Consider the following 19,560-nt stretch of genomic DNA (forward strand, 5'->3'; position numbering starts at 1 on the left):
GGCCTCAACCCGCCCTTGGCTCAGCGCAACGTTGCTGAGAGTCTGTGAAAGCGGAAGCGCTTTTTGCGCACATAAAATGTGTATTTTTTTAACTTGACTTGATCTATTTTTTTAAATAGGCTCTGCTTAGTTACAAAACTTAATGCAAATTATTAATACATATTTTTCAATATCCAGTCTGATTTAAGGGATTATTTAATTGTTTAGTAATGCTATTGTTTTATTTATGTTATTTACCGGTGTATATTTTTTACATTTATTTATTTTATCTATAATTTTATTTGTCATTTCTATTTGTATTCATTTATTTACATTTTTCTTCATTTGTCATATTTTTGTTAGTTGTTCTTACTCAGCCGTAAATTGCCTTAAAATGTATTTCTTATTTTAATGTTTTTATTTTTCAAAATACCACAAATAAGTAGGGATAGAGCAGAGATAATGTATTGTAGTTACTATATTTATAGTATTTTACTATTATTATCATTATTATTGAATAATTGTAGCTCAAAACATTGACAAAACGCTATCACTTCATCTCAGTTTGTAATACCACTCCTGTCCTCTAGAGGCAAAAGTGAGTTATTCTAATCCAAAAGTCAGTGCTAGGCTTAACTGTCTTTATCGAAATAATTTATTGTTATTTATATTTGAATTTGTTTATTTTTAGTTGTAATAATTGTTAACGTTAGCTTGTCATTTTAGCCTAAAATGTATACAGTGGTTCATATCGGTTGATAAAACCACTCCAGTCCTTCAGGGTTAGTAGTTCAAGTGGCTGCACAACACAGTCCAGAAGGCTAACGTTAGCATCCCTTTGACTGTTTATTTCCAGTAGACGCCATCTGCCACTAATTAGCCTCTCTTTATTTGGGGTTTCACCTTAAATACGTCCAAATGTATGCTGCTGTTCCAAACTAGACAATCTGAGTTAGCTATCAGCGCTTATTGTACCCGCTCGTCGCACACACGCTGTCAGATGTTTCCGTTTTTGCGGCCTGGAATATTAGGATGTGTGTGACACTGAGTTATTACACGTCTGCGGGGATGAAAAGCTTCATTTTATCTATCCTGAGCTACGAGACAGCAAAACTATTCCATGACGCGACTCATGAGGTCTCACAGTGTAGATTTTAATTCTGATTAGCACCAACGCTAAAAGTCATCCCTTGGCATTCGGCTAAATTTCTTTGATTGATGAGCCGGGGAAAATTGTGATCACGTAACAATTGTTAATCATCGTACTCATTTATCATTTCATATCAGTCAGAAATACTACAATAGATTTTTACACATATAGTCCCAAAAATGAAAGAAAGAAAAAAAGCCAAACTAGAGTGCAACACAAATGTGTTCAACTGTAACAAACAAACCAGTAGAAATACTCTACCAGACTTTGGTGTCGTTAAACCGGTACCAAACAATATACTTCCTGTTGAAATTAAATGGGTCTGTATTATTTCTACCCTTTACAAACTAGTTGAGTCTGAATTATTAGCTCCTTCTGCTAAACTTTTATGTTACATGGTTTTAAAACCGCTACGTGACATCATACTTCCTTGTTGGACTCATTTTGCTGCCCGTTTAGGCAGAAAACTTTATGGGTCTGAATCATTTGCACCATATACCCGCCTCTGACATCCCTTAGAAGTTGTTAAAAACTTTACAAAACAGTGTCCTTCTTTTTGACTTCTTCTACTGCCCATTTAGGCAACAAATGAGTTGGGTCTGGATCAACTGAAGCCTCTGCCAGACTTACGTGTCTCTTAAAAAGTCATTAAAACCAGGACTAAACATTAATTCGTGTTTGGCTCCAACTGCATAGTTTGGCCTCTAACGTCCACCAGACTTTGGTGTATAACGACGTGTCATTAAGACCAGTACCAAACATTATACTTCCTGTTGAAATTAAATGGGTCTGTATTATTTGTACCATTTACAAACTAGTTGAGTCCGAATTATTAGTTCCTTCTGCTAGACGTTTGTGTTTCTTACATGTTTTTAAAACCACGATGTAATATCATACTTCCAGTTGCACTCTTTATACAGCCCGTTTAGGCGGAAAACGACATGGGTCTGAATCATTTGCACCCTATATCAGCCTCTGACGTCTCTTAGAAGCCGTTAGAACCTTTACAAAACAGCATACTTCCTGTTTGGCTTCTACTGCCTGTTTAGGCAATGAACTAGTTGGGTCTGAATCAGTTTAAGCCTCTGCCAGATTTAAGTGTCTCTTAAAAGTCATTAAAGCAGGACTATTAAAATTTTTGTTTGACTTCTTCTGCCCATTTAGGCAACAAACTAAACAGAGACGTAGGTACCTCTTATAAATCAAGAGCAAACGTCATCTCCTGCCCATAAACTCGTAAATTTGCACCCTCTATTTGTCGCTCTACGTACTAAAATGCAGTTCTGCGTCAAAACGTAGCAACGGTAAAATAATTAAACCGTCACGATGATTACGTTCCAATTGACCAAATTGTATTCAGGATCGGATTAGAAAAGCGTAAGCATGTTGCGCATTGCTGCTGTGGAGGTAACCGGCTATTTTGGCTGTTCTCTGGATTTGCGTCCGGCTGTGTAGGTTCCCACCAGCCAGCAGAAGGAAGGGGTCTATGACGTCCCAAAGCGACACCCAGTGAGTGACGCCGTGTTTGCCCGCCTGCCTCCCCATCCTCAGTCAAACCTCTCAGATCGGCCCGCCATGAACACCCCCCACCCCCGTTCCTCCCCTGTGAGCGTCACTCAGCATATCTCGGCGCCCACTGATGTATTTATGGTCCCCCCCTGAGAGGTTTGCTGGGACCCAGTGCTTTGTGCCGTGTGCGTCTCCTCTGCTTGCGGTGGCTGGTTTTTTGCCCTCCTTGCTTGCGCTCCATCTGGTCAACCGGGACCCCCGCTTATGTCTATTGTGTGTGTAAACGTGTTTGTGGTGCTCAATTAAGCATGCCTGGTGGTGCATCCAGTGTAAACCCGCATGACCTTGTCCCAGATTGCGACACATTCTGTCACTGTCATCTTCCTCTGATTTGATACATACATGCATATAGTACAACAAGCAGCCACAACATTATGGCGCCTAATAGCAATCTAATGGGATCTCACCGGGGTTGTATATTTTAAAAATCTGTACTTTCTCCACCCGCTCATACTTTACACCGCAGATCCGCATCCCGGTTAGTGTATGGATGTGCGTGCGCGCGCGTGGTATATCTTTTTAGTTATTGGCTTCCCGCTGCCGGCAGTTCTAATGAAAGATGACCTTGGCTACTGTCAGGCGGCAGCGGCGGGCTGTAACTCCACTGCTCTTTATCTGCCCATAAAGATGCGGCTTATATTGCTGCTGGATTTAATCTGCTAAAATCTCCAGAGTCGTAATAAGCGGGCCGCTCTCCCGCATGTGTGCGTGGGTGTGTGTGTGTGTGTGCGGCCATGTTAGTTTTGGGCACGTTACAGTGCATATATGTGCGTGTGTGTAAATCAGGGGTGTCCAAAGTCCGTCCCGCTACATGTTTTTTATTAGCCGCAAAGGAGTAATAAGAAAACAAAAAATCCATCTGAGCCTGCATCGAAAGGTTACGAGTTAACACTATTTTTTTGAGTTGGCAATAAAAATGTTTAATGCAAAATTGTCATTTTTAAAAATGATAAATAAGTTTGAATGCTACGCAACAACACGCTAATTTAGAATTGAATGATATCACGCTTTTCGCGGATTGTACAGTGGAACCAATACCAATCGAAGCTAGCCCATTTGCTGTTTTCTGCTCAGGCCAAAATGACAATATAAAAGTATCGCTTTGGCGCCATCTTGTGAAGGGGGGGATCTTGGTGTCAATGAACTATGTTGAAGTGAGTTGAGGAGCTTCATGTAGTGCTTTGGCGCCATCTTGTGCTATCTATAGGCAATATAAACCATTTTTTAGGGGGCGCGTTAAGTAGCCAGCTTGAGGAAGTTTTGCTACTGAACGCTGTATTACCAATAATTGTTTGGTTTGTCATGGCTGACACCAAGTTCAGATTTTGGTTATAGCATGTTGAAAAGTCCATTCACGTCCCCTCCTTGTGTGTATGTGTGCGTGTGTGTTTAGTCCGCCTCAACAGGCTCAACCCGACTGGGCCACCTCACCGCAGGCAGTGTGCCTGTGTGAATTTTTGGCCGGCTGGGAATTAGTCTCACATTTTTCTTCTTTGGGCATCTCATCCTGAGCTTTGCTAAGAAGCTTACAGGCACCCTGGCACATTTGCGTGTGCGTTAGTGCGTCTGTGTGTTTGGCCTTGCCCATCCTGCGGCACATGCTGCGATTTGGATGGCCGTCGTGTTGGCAGGTGTCCGTAAGCGAACAAATGCAATATTTTTCCTCTTGGTGTGGCCGTCTCTGCGGTTTTTTTCTTCTTTTTTTTTTTTGCACACTTTCTCCCTGGTCAAAGGCAGTAATCACAGTTAAAAGGATCACAAGCATGAAAATGTGTTGTCTTGTGATTTGATGGTAATCAGGTTGCATTTAAGGATACAGTCTGGCTCAAAGAGGGCTCTGATTATGGTAGGAGGTCTGACTTTGATTGCTTGAGTAGCTCGAATCACTGCAAAAATCTCGGCGAAATGGAACCAAAATCATGTAGATGTCATTGCAATCAATTCATCAGACGTTTGTGTACTGTAGCTAATCCAGTTAAACGGTCACAAATAGGGATGCTTTCAGAGTGTGGTGAGCTAATTATTGAATTTGATTTGACTCGTTTTCGTTCATGGTATGGTTTAGGTTGGTAAAACTAGATTTTAGCTTGTGTTTCCAATTAGAAAAATCTAATGACGCACCACCAACAAAAAGGTCACAAAATTATACGTAATGAAAGAATAATGATCTCAGTTTATAAATGTACTTATTCGAAACGGGATAATTTACCTCAAGATAACACTAGTTCATTTATTTGCAAGTTCCACTCCAGTCCTCTAGAGGAGCTAATGAGTACCCCCACTCATTCAGACTGCCCAATAAGAGAAAAGTATGCTTAAAATCTGCTGTAACAAGTCACTAGTTGGGTTTCCATCCACCCATTTTTATTAAAATTTTCAAGAAATGCAAAAATAAAACTGAATGGAAACGCTAGAAATTAAAAAAAAAAAAAAAAGGGGGGGCTCAAAATTCTCCCCAACAAAGTTTTTACACTTAGTACATGTTGAAGCGTATCGAAAAAATGGAAACAGGTTTTGCGAATAACCGCTGGCAAGACCTGATACACGTTGCACGTTTTGACCGGATATTGTGGGGACGACGAAACAGAAATCTTTTTAGAATTAATTAAAGAAGCGAATATTAATGCTATTTTAGGTGGAAAACAGCAAAGAAACCCTACGGTTTATCAAGAATTACAAAATAAAACTCATACGAAGTCATCGCACGGAGCAGTCGCTTCCTGTTCTCCTTCTTCTTCTTCTTTTAAATTACTGGTGGATCACATCTCTATGGTGTATACCGCCACCTACAGCGGCGGAGTCACCTTTCAATTTTCACAAAAGAACAGCAGATGCAAGTTGCATGTCCGTTTTGCGCATTTTCAGTAAATGCGCTTTAAAAATTCGAAACAATTGGATGGAAACCTGACTATTGATTTGTTTTAAAGTTATAGCTTACATTTTATTTTACTTTATTTCATTTATTAGCATTTGAGTTGCGTATTTTATATTTCAAAAAAATATCATTGCACACCACCAAACAATTCACTAGTAGATATTCAAACACACATTATTAAGTATGTTTGGACCATTTAGATAAAATTGGCAAAATTCTCACAGCACATTGGTGAGTAATCATTTCAAGCTAAGCAAGTAAGTCACAATAAACAACAAAGAACTCCCACTGCGGTTAACAATGTAGAAATGATGCACTTTGCAATTGGATGCGTTCTGGCTCATCACCCGCTGCTGGTGAGATGCTTTTAACGTGTTTTTTTTTTGTTTGTTTGTTTTTTTTTTTGTGGGAAGTGATTACCTGCAGCGACGCTATGGGGTGGATTTAGTCTTTATTTCATCGGCAGGATAGAATTGATAGCAGACAGCAGCATTAAGCCGAGATCATTGCGCCGTGTGTGCGTGCGTGGGCGACAACTTTTCCAAAGAAATGATAAGGCCCTCCCGAACGTGACCCCGCCGCGCAAAGCAATCGCTCCGTTATTTACTGTGTCACCATCTTAAACGGCCAGCGATCAATAAAACACACGCGAGCGAGGCCATTCCAATCTACTGAGCCCTTGACCCCGCACCAAGTGTTAGTGTTGAATCAACACACGCCCTCGCCGAGTCCACACAGAGTAGTCGCTTTTACCGCCGATTATTATCTTTGGGGGAGAAGCATGTCCGTAATCTCTTTGTGTCGTGTTCGCATCAGATCCAAATGCGTGTGTGTTTGAGCTGCAGCAGTGGCCAGTGTGTGTGTGTGTGTGTGTGTGTTTTCGGTTGCGATCAGTCACTCTGCAGGGGATCAGCAAGATGGCATTAATTATAGAGGCTGCATTAATTACTTGTGGGAACACGTACACAGGTAATTACAGTTTCCCCCAACGGAGATGGCTAATTGATAAGCAGTGGCCGGGACGTACGAGGACAAAGGAACAAGCCAAGAGTGGCTACACGGGATTACTGGACAGATGGAACCACACAGAACACTTTCATGGAGTATTGTGTTAGCTATTCTGTCATGTAGCATTTTGCTATCGATTCTGTTATTTCGCTTCAAGTCATTCATGACATCATGGAGCGCGAGTGTTCTGTTTGGCCCATTTATATAGCATGTAGCCATCAAAAAGTCAATTTGCTACACACTACTTTCATCTACGTACCCAATGATGTGACAAAACAAATATGTCCAGATATTTAGCTATCAACCTCGCCATGCTATCTGGTATTTAGCTACGTCCTATATGTGTAGCATTCAGCTTCATCAGCATGTAAAATGTAGCCGTTTTTTTAGCCAATTTAGCTAGTTGCAATCAAAAAAGCCAGTTTGCTTTGCTTCCAGATACATATAACATTTAGCTATCTACCAATTATGTGGCAAAAACATATATAAGCAGCATTTTAGCTAAAAGACGCCAATGTAGCATTTAGCTATCAATCCAGACATACCATGTAGCATTTTGTAGAAAACAGCAACAGGAGAGGGCGCCATATTGTTCCCCAGCTTGATTTTACGTCACTACTGTTTCCAAAATGTATCATATGAAAGGGATGTTTTCTGCAGAAACCTCACATCACAATATACTATATTATTATGTATTTTATGTTAATCTGAGATTAACATCACGGCCAGTTAGTGAACTATAAAAAAAAAAAACGGTTCGGATTATTAAACCTTGTAGCATTTAGCAATTTAGCATTTAGCTGTCTTTTCAGCCATGTAGCATTTAGCATTTATGCAACATAGAAGTGGTGCTCCGTCAATTTGTATACGTTTTTTTTTTTTTTTTAAATCTTGATTAATCAATTGATCAAAAACAAATAATTGACACAATTGTTAATGAGCAGTTCTAAAATTGAAAAATGTGCAGTTAATCAATATGCTCATTACTGGCCATCGGAATCGGCAACATAAAACCAGAACTTGCATTGTCTCATTTTGCTTTCTATTCATTCAGCCATCTTGTCTTGTTGATTTATCTTAACAGCTATTTAGCATTTCGCTATATCCTCAGACACAAAAATGTGTCACGCCGTTTCAGATATATTGAAATGATGCCACATTTTGGTGAAACAATGACACAAACCACCATTAGCCATCTGCTAATTCATGGATAGCATTGTTTACCACAGCTGGCTTTTTTATAGCCATAACAAAACAATAACAATCCATATTTTTATGAATCCAATGTGTTTAAAAGAGAGCGATGAAGATGTATCTGCCTCTTAGATTCGCACGTAGAGACTCTTGAGGAGGATTTACAGAAACACAAAGGGAGCTCAGCGCTGAAGTTTTGACGTAGGGTAGGGATGATCTTTAAACCTCTTTAAATCTCCTGTGTGTGTATAAAAAGTGGATGTGTGGAGAGCACCTGGCGAGAGCAACACCTGCCCTCCTAAATCAGTCTCATTGCCCCCCCCCCCCACCCCTGCCTCAATGTGCAACCCTGCTAATGTAGTTTTTGTATGCCGGGCCATTTTCATCCCACCAGCCGGTCTAACGTGGAGGTTGTTGATTGCAGAACGGACATCAAAGCACCCACCAACATCATCATCATCATCATCATCATCAACATCATCCTCATTATCATCCGCAAACCCCCCAGGCGGGAATAAGTGAGCATCAGGAGCAGCATCAGCAGGCGGATCTCATAGACTTAGACCTGGAGACGGTTTCTCAGGTAAGGGTGATACGCATGAAATTTCGTCAGACGACCTCCTGTCATCTTGACCGCGCCGCACTTTTGTTTTTCCAAGCAGTCGGGAGCCGCCGCCCCGACTCCTGACCCCTTTTCGCATATGAATAAAACATGTAACCTTGATGTTGTCATAGCGACCAAGTGTAGGAATGGACACCTGCATGTGGATGTGTTTGAAAAGACAAAAGGGTGCAAAAGCTCAGCATGAAAGTTCAGAGAAGACTCCAGTTCGATATATTATTACTCAGCATAAAAATGTGTTTAAGGGTGACAAATTGGGCAATGCTGTATCATACTGGCCCTGGGACTGAATGGAAACCAGTCCTGGGTGTGGTTCGCTTTCGCCCGGTGTCAGCGAGTGCTTTCCCATGACCGTGAAAATGGCAAAAAGTAAAATTTCAAAGTAAGGTTTGAAGTCAGAGTTAGGTTTTAAAATTAAGGGGTTCGAGTGGTAAAGGTTTCAGACTAGGGTTTCAAGTCTGGGTTAGAGTTTCAAGCCAAGGCTATAGTTTCGTAGTCAGGTTTCAAGCCTGCGTTAGGGTTTCTATCAAGGGCTAGGATTTGAAAGTAAGGTTTCAAGCCAGTGTTATGGTTTAAGATTGTGGTTTTAAACAAGTTTGGGGATTTGAAAATAAGGTTTTTAGTCAGGGTTATGGTTTGGAAATGAATATTTCAAGCCTGGGTTAGAGTTTCAAATTAGTTTCAAATCTAGGTTACAGTTTTAAGGTTTATACTGTAGTTTCAATGTCAAGTTTCCTGTGAGGGTTAGGATCGTCAAAGTAAGGTTTCAAGTCAGTGTTATGGTTTAAGATTGTGGTTTTAAACAAGTTTGGGGATTTGAAAATAAGAGTTTTAGTCAGGGTTATGGTTTGAAAATTAATATTTCAAGCCTGGGTTAGAGTTTCAAATTAGAGTTTCAAGTCTGGGTTACAGTTTTAAGGTTTATACTGTAGTTTCAATGTCGAGTTTCAGGTGAGGGTTAGGATCGTCAAAGTAAGGTTTCAAGTCAGTGTTATGGTTTAAGATTGTGGTTTTAAACAAGTTTGGGGATTTGAAAATAAGAGTTTTAGTCAGGGTTATGGTTTGAAAATTAATATTTCAAGCCTGGGTTAGAGTTTCAAATTAGAGTTTCAAGTCTGGGTTACAGTTTTAAGGTTTATACTGTAGTTTCAATGTCGAGTTTCAGGTGAGGGTTAGGATCGTCAAAGTAAGGTTTCAAGTCAGTGTTATGGTTTAAGATTGTGGTTTTAAACAAGTTTGGGGATTTGAAAATAAGGTTTTTAGTCAAGGCTATGGTTTGAAAATTAGTATTTCAAGCCTGGGTTAGAGTTTCAAATTAGTTTAAAATCTGATCAGTTAAAGTTTTAAGGTTTATACTGTAGTTTCAATGTCAAGTTTCAGGTGAGGGTTAGGATCGTCAAAGTAAGGTTTCAAGTCAGTGTTATGGTTTAAGATTGTGGTTTTAAACAAGTTTTGGGGATTTGAAAATAAGAGTTTTAGTCAGGGTTATGGTTTGAAAATTAATATTTCAAGCCTGGGTTAGAGTTTCAAATTAGAGTTTCAAGTCTGGGTTACAGTTTTAAGGTTTATACTGTAATTTCAATGTCGAGTTTCAGGTGAGGGTTAGGATCGTCAAAGTAAGGTTTCAAGCCAGGGTTAGTGTTTCAAATGCGTGTTTCAAGACTGAGTTATGGTTTTTAAAATAATGGTTCAAGCCAGGGGGTAAGGTTTCAACTGTGGGTTTCAAGTCTGGGTTTGGGTCTCCAATTAGTGTTATAGTATCAAAGTAGGGTTTTAAAGCAGGATAAGAATTTCAGTACAGTGTTTGGCTTTCAAGCTTTTTTTTGAACATTGAAGCAAACTGGATTACCTGGATAAAACCTAGATTCGAACCCAGATCCTCAGAAGTGTGGAGCAGACTTGCGTTCTAATCATATAACAAATCCAATTAACTACCGAACCCTTTTACAGTGCTTCAATGAATTGGGAAACTCTCGTAGTGCCTTTTGTGTGTCCCTTTTGTTTGCCTGGGAGACACCAAGTGAACGCCCGCGTGCCGACATTGTGAAAGCCGCGTGTAAGGAAGCGCTTTATTTGACGCCTTCAATCACGCTAGTCGGCGTGCACATGCAGCGTTTTACGCGGCTCTCGTCAATATCCGCATCCCATTGTCTTGCTGAGCGATCTCCATCTCCGCCGCACTTACAATAGCCCATAAATCAGCCTCCCAACACTTCCTCTTCTCTTGCTAAATCACCACCCGGTCCCCATAAATGTAAAACACCACGCACGCTGATTCCATTTTCTGATAGATGTCATAAATATATACCGTATTTATAATATATAGATCTATTATATATAAAAGCCTCGTGGTTTATGCGCGATCGTGGCGAGCGAGCAAGTAGGAAGATATTCTAAGAACATTCATTATCTCTAAAGAAACGATCCGGATTCCTTGATTTATGCAAATCTCGGACCGTGTATCCAAGGCCCTTAAATTCCTTTAAAACTAAAAATAGTTTCCTTTCGCTTCACGCTGGCCTTAAGATATTATTAATTCACGGAACGAGGGGCAAATTACACAAGAGCGGAAATGCAGAATAGATTCGGATCAAATGGGAAGGCTGCCGTCTTTGATAGCGAGACGCTTGGAGGCACGCCGCTGATCTTCCATAATGGGAGGACATTAATGAATCGCCCCCTGGGGGGGGGGCTACAGTATGGGTGCGACGGTTGTTTTACTGGCACTGCTGGAAAGTAACAAAGTACAAATAACTTACTGTACAGAAGTGATTTTTTTTTTCCTGTACTTTCTGTATTTTTAACTTTTTCTCCCTGTGTCCCATGTCGATACTTTGTACTACTTTGTACTACAAAGTGAGCTTGTTATTTTTTCCAACATCTTCAGATGACAATGCGAAAGAAAAAGAAAGAGAGGTAAAGTCAATGACGATTGAGATTCTAAGATCTTAGAGACCACAGCAACATGGAGGAATGTAAACCAAGAAGTGGGGCAGAACTATTTGAAAAAAAAGATTGCGATTTAATATGCAATTATTTTTTTTAAGGTCCTCGTTCCATGTATTTAAAAAAAAACAAAAAAAAAAACACGGGCAATAAATTTGTCTGTATAAGGCAACACAGTCTTCACACACTAGCACATCCAAAAGTATGAAAATGAAGTGGTTATGGATAGCGGTTAGCCTGATTAGCTTCAGTTATTCCGATCGGCGAAATATGGCTGTACTATATGCTACAGGCGTGTGGAAATATTTTACCAAGAATGAGACATGAAAAAGAGCGTGTGAAATCTAAACAGTGAAACATAGAAATGCTAAACTGTTTTGGATCTGGCCAACAACTACATTCAGTGTAATGGAGTATCGGAATTGTATTTTTAATCATGTTTCTGTGTTGGTCCGCCAAAATATGTCTTTGTAAAAAAAAAAAAAAAAAAAATGGGGACCACTGCACTGTGACGAAAAACATCTTTAATGACATCATAGTTGAATCCATTTTGATTGGACCTTTAGTCGTTCAACCCCAAGTCGTGAGCTAGCTAAAAACCACCAGCTTCTGGTTTAAAAAATTTTTCCATCTGATCTGAAGAAAGAAACTAAAACACGCACAAGGAAGGTGTATTGTTTTCAAATGTTAGCATTAGCATTAGATTTTTTTGTTTTGTTTTTTTGTTGCTCAATTCACAATATAGTAATGTTAGCTATGGGAGCACATTGTTTTGATAGCATGAAAGTGGACCAATGCTAGGTAGCTAGCAAGTAAGCTAACTTTTAAACATTGAGACATGTTACGTGATTTTTTTTCCCCTCCTTAATCACTAGTTACATTAATAAGGTGCGCAGAGAAGTTTTTTTGTGATTGTGCTAATTTATTGAAATGGAAGTGGTTTCACTTTTTGTTCTTATGCAAATATCTATATGTCTGCTGTGAGTACTACCTTTGACTGATGAACAGTTATGTTCACGGTAGGTATGTCATCATAATCATTTCATCTCAACCCCCCACCCCCCCCCCCCCACCCCATCCTTGTGCATCTTCCTCTCTGTTGCCTCCGTAGTCGTCAAGGTAAGTGACGTCAGCTCGTTTGATGTTTGGCATGCGGCGCGAGTCGTGCATGTCGCACAATGGGATGCCCGCTGCCGACGAGGCGTAGCAATGATTCCACCCTGACTCCCAGTGTGTGTCGTTTATGTGATTCTCAGAATATCAACCAATTAGAGCTTTTCGGAGACATGTCCACACCCCCTGACATAACCTCGCCGTCGGTGAGTAGTCGCCTTGCATGCGCAATTCGGGATTTGGCTTCTTTTTAAATCCTTGTTTTCGGTCACCTTGGCAGACCCCGGCCTCACCTGCTAACACGCTGGACCCGTCGCAGGGCCTGCAGCCTCCCACTGAGCTCTTTGCTTCCTTCAATCCTGCGTCTGTGCCCTCAGGTATGAACAACATGCAGAACTTTTTCAAGATTTCAAGGATTGTGATATCAGTGGTAGGCAGAGGAAGTATGGTAGGTAATAACTATAACCCTAATATAGTGTTCTTTGAGATACAAGTCACCCAACAAATGAGTTTTTTATGAGATGTGGGCCATCAATCAGCATTGCTTTGTGGCAGATATAATTATTAAATATTCTTCAAAAATGAAGCATCATATTGTTTATTGCCTCTCAGCTGAAGGTTACTGTCAAAATAAACAGACAGACTCTTCTACCTGAATGCTAACATACATTGTGAAATCCCAAAGGCACACAAGCTAAGAATTAGCATCAATAGCAGAGTTTACACCGAGCTTTGTAGAGTGTGACTTAGCGTGTCGCTACCTTTTTTTCATAGCCTAAAAACACCTAATACAGTAGACAATTGTTTTGTGTTTTCACTTGCTACAATTCGATGTCATCGATAAAACAGCAACTGTATGCTGTACTAACGTCAAATCAAATCAGATCTGACGTGCTCCTTTTTGAGCTGTGTACTTGTTTGTGGTGATGCTAAGCTAATGTGTTAGCTTTCCATGATCTTTTCTGGGACTTTTGCCCCTGCCAACATGGCCGCCACTTTGGCACGGCCGTTCGCCTCGCCCCTGCCAACATGGCCGCCACATTCGCATGCTCTCGTCTATTGTGACAACAGTGGCACAACCTGGAAATATGTGCACCATTCTGTTTATTGCGCTACAGCGCCAATAAACAAAAGTGGCCACTTCTGGAACTGACAGACTTTACAACTATTGTACAAAGGGGCTTTTTGAGTGGTCTGGTCACTATTTTCTCTGTCAAATCCAGAGTCCATTGGTTTCGGGTCTGTTAAATCGAGCCTCCACTGTATTCCGATTTGAATGAGACCGAATGCCCAAATGAAAAGAAAATGCATATTGAACACCTCAGTCGGAAAAAACTGGCCAAATCTGAATTAAATGTCATTTAAATTCACACAAGTGTAATATTCCTTTTGTACTTCATCCCCATCCCTAAGTTCATTTTTGTCAAAGATAGCCGATCGGCAGAGGTGAGAAGGAAGAACAGGATGTGATTAATAGAGAGGGATGGAATAGAAATGAAATGTTGATGAGGAGAGGAGGTGGCGTAGGCTGTGTGTGGAATATAAAATGCATCATTAGCCCGCTGACTCAGATGTTGTTGATTTACCTGCGGGCCAAGAAGAAAGATGGCGGCGACCCCTGGCTCGCTAGTCGCAGTACTTGCGTGTGAATGAGGCGTGAGCACAGACTCTCGACCCCACCGCCATTCCCTACGCCGCCTCTCCCCTCCTGGTGCAAATGTCAGCGGCGGAAGGCATCGGAAAGACGAGCCAGTGTGTCGGCGATGAAGATTTCGCTGATGGATTTTCAGGCGTTTTAATGAGTGTGTTTCGATGAAATGCCGCCGCCTCATTCCGGAGGTAATTATGCTAGTTCACCGTGACCATGAAGAGATGCTACATTAGCTACAGGCGCAAGTAGGGCAGCGCTCTCTGGTGATGCATGGATTATTATCTACGTGTGTGTGAGTTTGTGCGTCGGAAGAAAAGATGGGGATGTTTTAATTGCACCCCAATCTGCCTCAGAAAGGTGCTGCATGGGCGGCGTCCTCCAAATACTCGTCCATCCGTCCGTCCATTTTCAGGTACAAATGACCTGTCCTGGGTTTGAAGTTTACGGAAGAGGATTAGGGCCAGTGAAGAGAAGATTTAAAAAAAATAATAATGTTGGCACTTGGCAGGATTCTGACTTTATTCTCAGAATTCTGACTTTAAAATGAGAATTCTCACTATTCTCAGAATTCTGACTTCCACCCACAATTCTTGGCTCTGCGTCACAAAGTCATAATTCTCACTTTAAGGTCAGAATTCTGAGATTAAAGTGAGGACTCTCACTTTAAAGTCAGAATTCTGAGATTAAAGTCAGAATTCTCACTTTAAAGTCAGACTTCTGAGATTAAAGTCAGAATTCTCACTTTAAAGTCAAAATTCTGAGATTAAAGACAGAATTCTCACTTTAAAGTCAGACTTCTGAGATTAAAGTCAGAATTCTCACTTTAAAGTCAGAATTCTGAGATTAAAGTCAGAATTCTGTAATTAAAGTCAAAATTTTGAATTTAGATTTTTGGGAATAAAGTGAGAATCCTGCCAACCCTTTTTTTTCTCTTCACTGGCCCTAATCCTCTTCTATAGAAGTTTATTTTTTCCAGACCAAAGTTTTCGTAGGGATGGGCGAGTACCAATACCAGGTATTGGTATGTGGCAGATACTGGCCTTATTTTCAGGCATTGGGTACTACTTTCCTATTCCTTTTGTATTGTAGTTTTCCAAAAGGAACGCAAAAAACGTAAGTCGTGAGTTACACACACAAAAGTGCTTTCTTAATGCCACAAGATGTTGTCAAAGCACTACTTTTTTGTTAGACATGGCTTTGGCCCATTTAACTCATTGACTGCCAATGACGGCTATATACATCTAAAATCCATTTTAACTGGACTAACTGAATGAGTTTATAAAATCTCATCCCCTCATGTCATCATAGTTCCTTGACACTAAGGAGTCACATGATGGTGCCAAAGCACTACTTTTCTGTTGGGTCTGGCTGAACCATGAATATGTGTGGGAATTATTTTTACTCTCCACAGACATCATTTCTCCCATTTGCTGTCTTGTTCCAGGTTATATGACAATGGGGGCGGTTCCCTCCGGACACTGGTCCCAGCAGGCATTTGCCGCCCAGACGCCACTGGCCTTCGGGGTCCAGTCCCCTCTGGGCCCGGTGGCCCAAGTGCTGCCGGGCGGCCAGCCTCTCATCTGGGGACAAGCCAACATCTTCCCCGCCACGCAGCAGCAGTGGGCGGCCATGGCGGCCGGAGCCTTCCCCCCCGCAGCCTACCTCCCCGCCCAGCCCGTGGGCACGCTGCCCGCCGCAATGTTCCAAGCACTCACCCCCGTCGCCGCCGTCTCGCCGGCCGGCGAAACACATTCAGGTGCAGACGCCGCGGCTCCCTCCGCGTCGTCGAGTCCGCAACATGAGGAGCGGGCCAAGAAGATGAGCAAAGAGATGTTTAAGGTACGAGCTGGAAGAGGTTGGTGAGTTTTTGTTTAGGTGTGAAATTGTCAATTCAAAATTTTCAACCTGTCTGAAAAAACAACAATTTTGTAAGCACTGTGTGTTGCCATTAAACAGAAAGTCGTCCATTTTAAGCTCACTTGAAAAAGTCGGAATTTGGGTACCACTGTTGCAACCAATTGCTGATCAATTTTACCTTTGAGCAGCGTTTCCGCGGCTCATTAAAAAGTCATTAAATGAATTTTGCTTACGGCCTTAAATGGCATTAAGAAGTATTAAATACAATGTCAAGAGCCATTAAAATGTAAATAAATTAACACAATATAGTAATAATAAATGTGAGAAAAATATATGTACGGTATTTATGGGGACCGGTGGTGACTAGTCCAAAGTGTTTCATGTTTCAGCATCCATCATGAAACACTAATACCACCTAGTGGCACAAATCATCTCAACACAAATCTATGACAATTTTTCACATTTTATAAAATTACTGTACCAATGAACTAAAAGAAAAACGCATTTGTATTTGGTAACCATATTTGCCCACTTTTTATTTTAATTAACAAGAGTGTGGAAAAACTGGAAAAATATGTCTTTCACATTAAGAATAGATATTGAGCAGTGAGTTAACTGAAAATCATGTGATTATTTATGATTAAAAATTGTAATCAACTGACAGCCCTAATATATAAATATAGCCATATGTATGTAATGATTTGTTTCAAGTAGCATTAAAAAAAACTGCTTTAAAAAGCATTACATTAGATTAGACGAACTGCAAAAACCCTGTTCAATTTTTAGCTGCTAAGTGTTTGCTAGTGGATTTAATTCACATGTCTAAGCCCTCAGTGACATCTTGTGTACTCCGGTCGGTGATGTACGTTAGGTTTTTCTAACAAGACTGGTGACAAGTAAAGTTCCAACAAAATCATTGTGTTTATCTCAGGACTTTCAGCTGGCAAAGCCGCCGGCGATGCCGTCGAAGAAGGGCGAGCAGCAGCCCGGCTTAGCGGGCACCTCGCAGGCATTCAGCACTTACTTCAGTCGCGTCGGCACCGCCCAGGACACGGACGACTGCGACGACTTCGACATCTCCCAGATGAACCTGACGCCGCTCACCTCCACGACGCCCTCCACAAACTCTCGTGAGTCGGCCGCGGGCGTCGTCGTCAACTCTAGTACTTGTGTAGAATTTTATTTATTATCCACATATATTATTGAGATTCTTTATTCTTACTTATTATTGCATTTTATTCTCCTCACTTTTTTTGCCGTGCACTCCCACATTATAGACCCCGATTTACACCGTTCAAATTTCAACTTGCTTCAAAAATTCACGCCTTCCGGGGTATTTATTTATCTGATTCCACATTACTTACAGTATTGGCACAATTTAACGTTAGGTATCAACTTTTCCCAATTCATTTTCAATGGGAATGACATTGACCATTTTCTAAGTCCCTGATCATCGTTACCAGCTGTCTTATACTACTCACTATGACTGTAAATTGCAAAGATATCCATGGCAATTATGCTAAGGGATATAAATGTATACCAACTTTAAATGAATGGAGGGTACTGCATGCCTAGGTGGCACTATTGAGTGATTTTTTTTTTTATGCATTTTTCCATTGGATATCATTCGTTCCACTTTTCCATCTAAATGAATGGAGGGTACTGCATGCTTAGGTGGCGCTATTGAGTCATTTTTTATTTGATTGAATTTTTTGCATTTTTCCATTGGATATCATTAGTTCCACTTTTCCATCTAAATGAATGGAGGGTACTGCATGCTTAGGTGGCGCTATTGAGTCATTTTTTATTTGATTTAATTTTTTGCATTTTTCCATTGGATATCATTCGTTCCACTTTTCCATCTAAATGAATGGAGGGTACTGCATGCTTAGGTGGCGCTATTGAGTCATTTTTTATTTTATTTTATTTTTTGCATTTTTCCATTGGATATCATTAGATCCACTTCTAAATGAATGGAGGGTACTTTCCGATAACACTTTTCCATATACATTTCTACTTGCTTCAAAAATTCACGCCTCCCGTGTTCAAGTGTTCTTTTTATTCATTTATCTTTCAACTACAATTAATACTTTGTCATTTTCACATAATTTATATTTCCATTTACTTCATAAGAATTCAGCTTAGCATTTAGCTATTAGCATTCAGCTTCCAGCATTCCCATGCAATTTCTGCAGAAATTGCACTTAGTCTAGTTATTATTATTATTATTTAGAAAGTATATGTGATAATAGTTTAATTTTATATTTCCTTTGTTTTTGTTTTTTAATTATTTCACACAACTTTCACTTTTACTCCACAAACAGGTTTAACATACAATATATGGCAAAGACAATTTTTTATCACTGCAAACACTAAAATGTCTCATACTTTATCAATTTTACTAGAGTAATATTCTACAAGGTGACAATTACTTCTACTCAGTCATTTTCATCTGAGATCCTTCACGCAAAGCCTTCTAGGTACCTTGTATGACCGCACTTTTTGGCTTGCAGCTCCCACACCGGCTCCCCATCAGAGCTCGCCCTCCAAATCGTCCGCCTCGCATGTCAGCGACCCCCCTACGGACGCCACCGACCCGCCCACCGACGACTCGTTTGGGGAGGCGGAAGGCAGCCCGAGCCGCAGCGGGGAAGAAGATGCTGTAAGTTTGCCCACCACATCCGCCATAGCAATGCATGTGCTTTAGCATTTTAGCAACTACCTTCTAAAAATGCGCTAACATCAACAAATTTGTATGTCAAACCAAAATTGCAAAGGACTATTATTCATAATAATCACAGATACTAAACACACTACACACGCAGTAGGGATGTTAATTATAGGCTGATTGACCAATTTTTTTTTTGTGCAATAATGCTTTTACTTTGCCGCCATTTTGTGGAATCTTGGTGCCTTGGACCTATTTCTTGAGTTGAGTTGAGGAGTTTCTTTAACACAAAATACTGCTTTGCTGCCACCTTGTGGCACCTATAAGCAATATTAACCTTTTCTATGGGGGGGGGGGGCGCGAATGGCTCGAGGATTTTTCTCCTTGCTAAGACTGTGCTTGCGTTCCATTGAACTGGATGATAAAAAATGTTCCATACCCATGTAAAAGGTGAAAATCTTTTTTTTTTTCTTTTTTCTACAGGTTTACAGTACAACTGACACACTAAACAACGAATTTAACATTAAATTATTAAACACCAAATTGGTCACCCAAGCCGTGTAATTTTATCTCACGTAAGCTAGCTTAATGCTAATGTATAATGTCAAACTCCATAGGCAGGTTCACGGCGGTTAGCATCCATGGTAATAATAAACCTTATTATAAACGACTGCTACTTTAACACATCGGGAGCAGCAATACATGCAACAATTTTCACCAGACATACTTTCGACCACTATTACTGGAGATTAGTTAGGCACCTTCTTCGCCTCATGCCCAGTTGACCTCAGTGCTGCCCAACATGTGGTGCAACTACACTAAAGGCATACATGTCTAATATATTGTGTAATATTCTTAATTATTAGCAAGTTAGCATCAAAGTTCCTGCTGGAACATTTTGCATGTTTTTTCACGTCAACATTAGGTT

General features: G+C 40.5%; 1 protein-coding gene across 4 annotated transcripts in view; it reads left to right on the top strand.

Moving 5' to 3' along the window:
* Positions 1-19,560, top strand: part of dab1a (DAB adaptor protein 1a) — a 226,998-nt gene that overhangs the window by 199,220 nt on the left and 8,218 nt on the right. For 3 of the 4 annotated variants that reach the window (XM_077584464.1, XM_077584462.1, XM_077584463.1), the window contains 7 exons: positions 2,585-2,638; positions 8,200-8,358; positions 12,600-12,662; positions 12,737-12,833; positions 15,552-15,946; positions 16,896-17,094; positions 18,478-18,626. In XM_077584464.1, the coding sequence (XP_077440590.1) occupies positions 2,585-2,638; positions 8,200-8,358; positions 12,600-12,662; positions 12,737-12,833; positions 15,552-15,946; positions 16,896-17,094; positions 18,478-18,626 (1,116 nt within the window). The remainder of the gene's footprint in view (positions 1-2,584; positions 2,639-8,199; positions 8,359-12,599; positions 12,663-12,736; positions 12,834-15,551; positions 15,947-16,895; positions 17,095-18,477; positions 18,627-19,560) is intronic. The other variant, XM_077584465.1, reaches the window with a different exon arrangement.

Source organism: Vanacampus margaritifer, chromosome 13 (genome assembly GCF_051991255.1).
Source record: "Vanacampus margaritifer isolate UIUO_Vmar chromosome 13, RoL_Vmar_1.0, whole genome shotgun sequence".
Lineage (NCBI taxonomy): Eukaryota > Metazoa > Chordata > Actinopteri > Syngnathiformes > Syngnathidae > Vanacampus > Vanacampus margaritifer.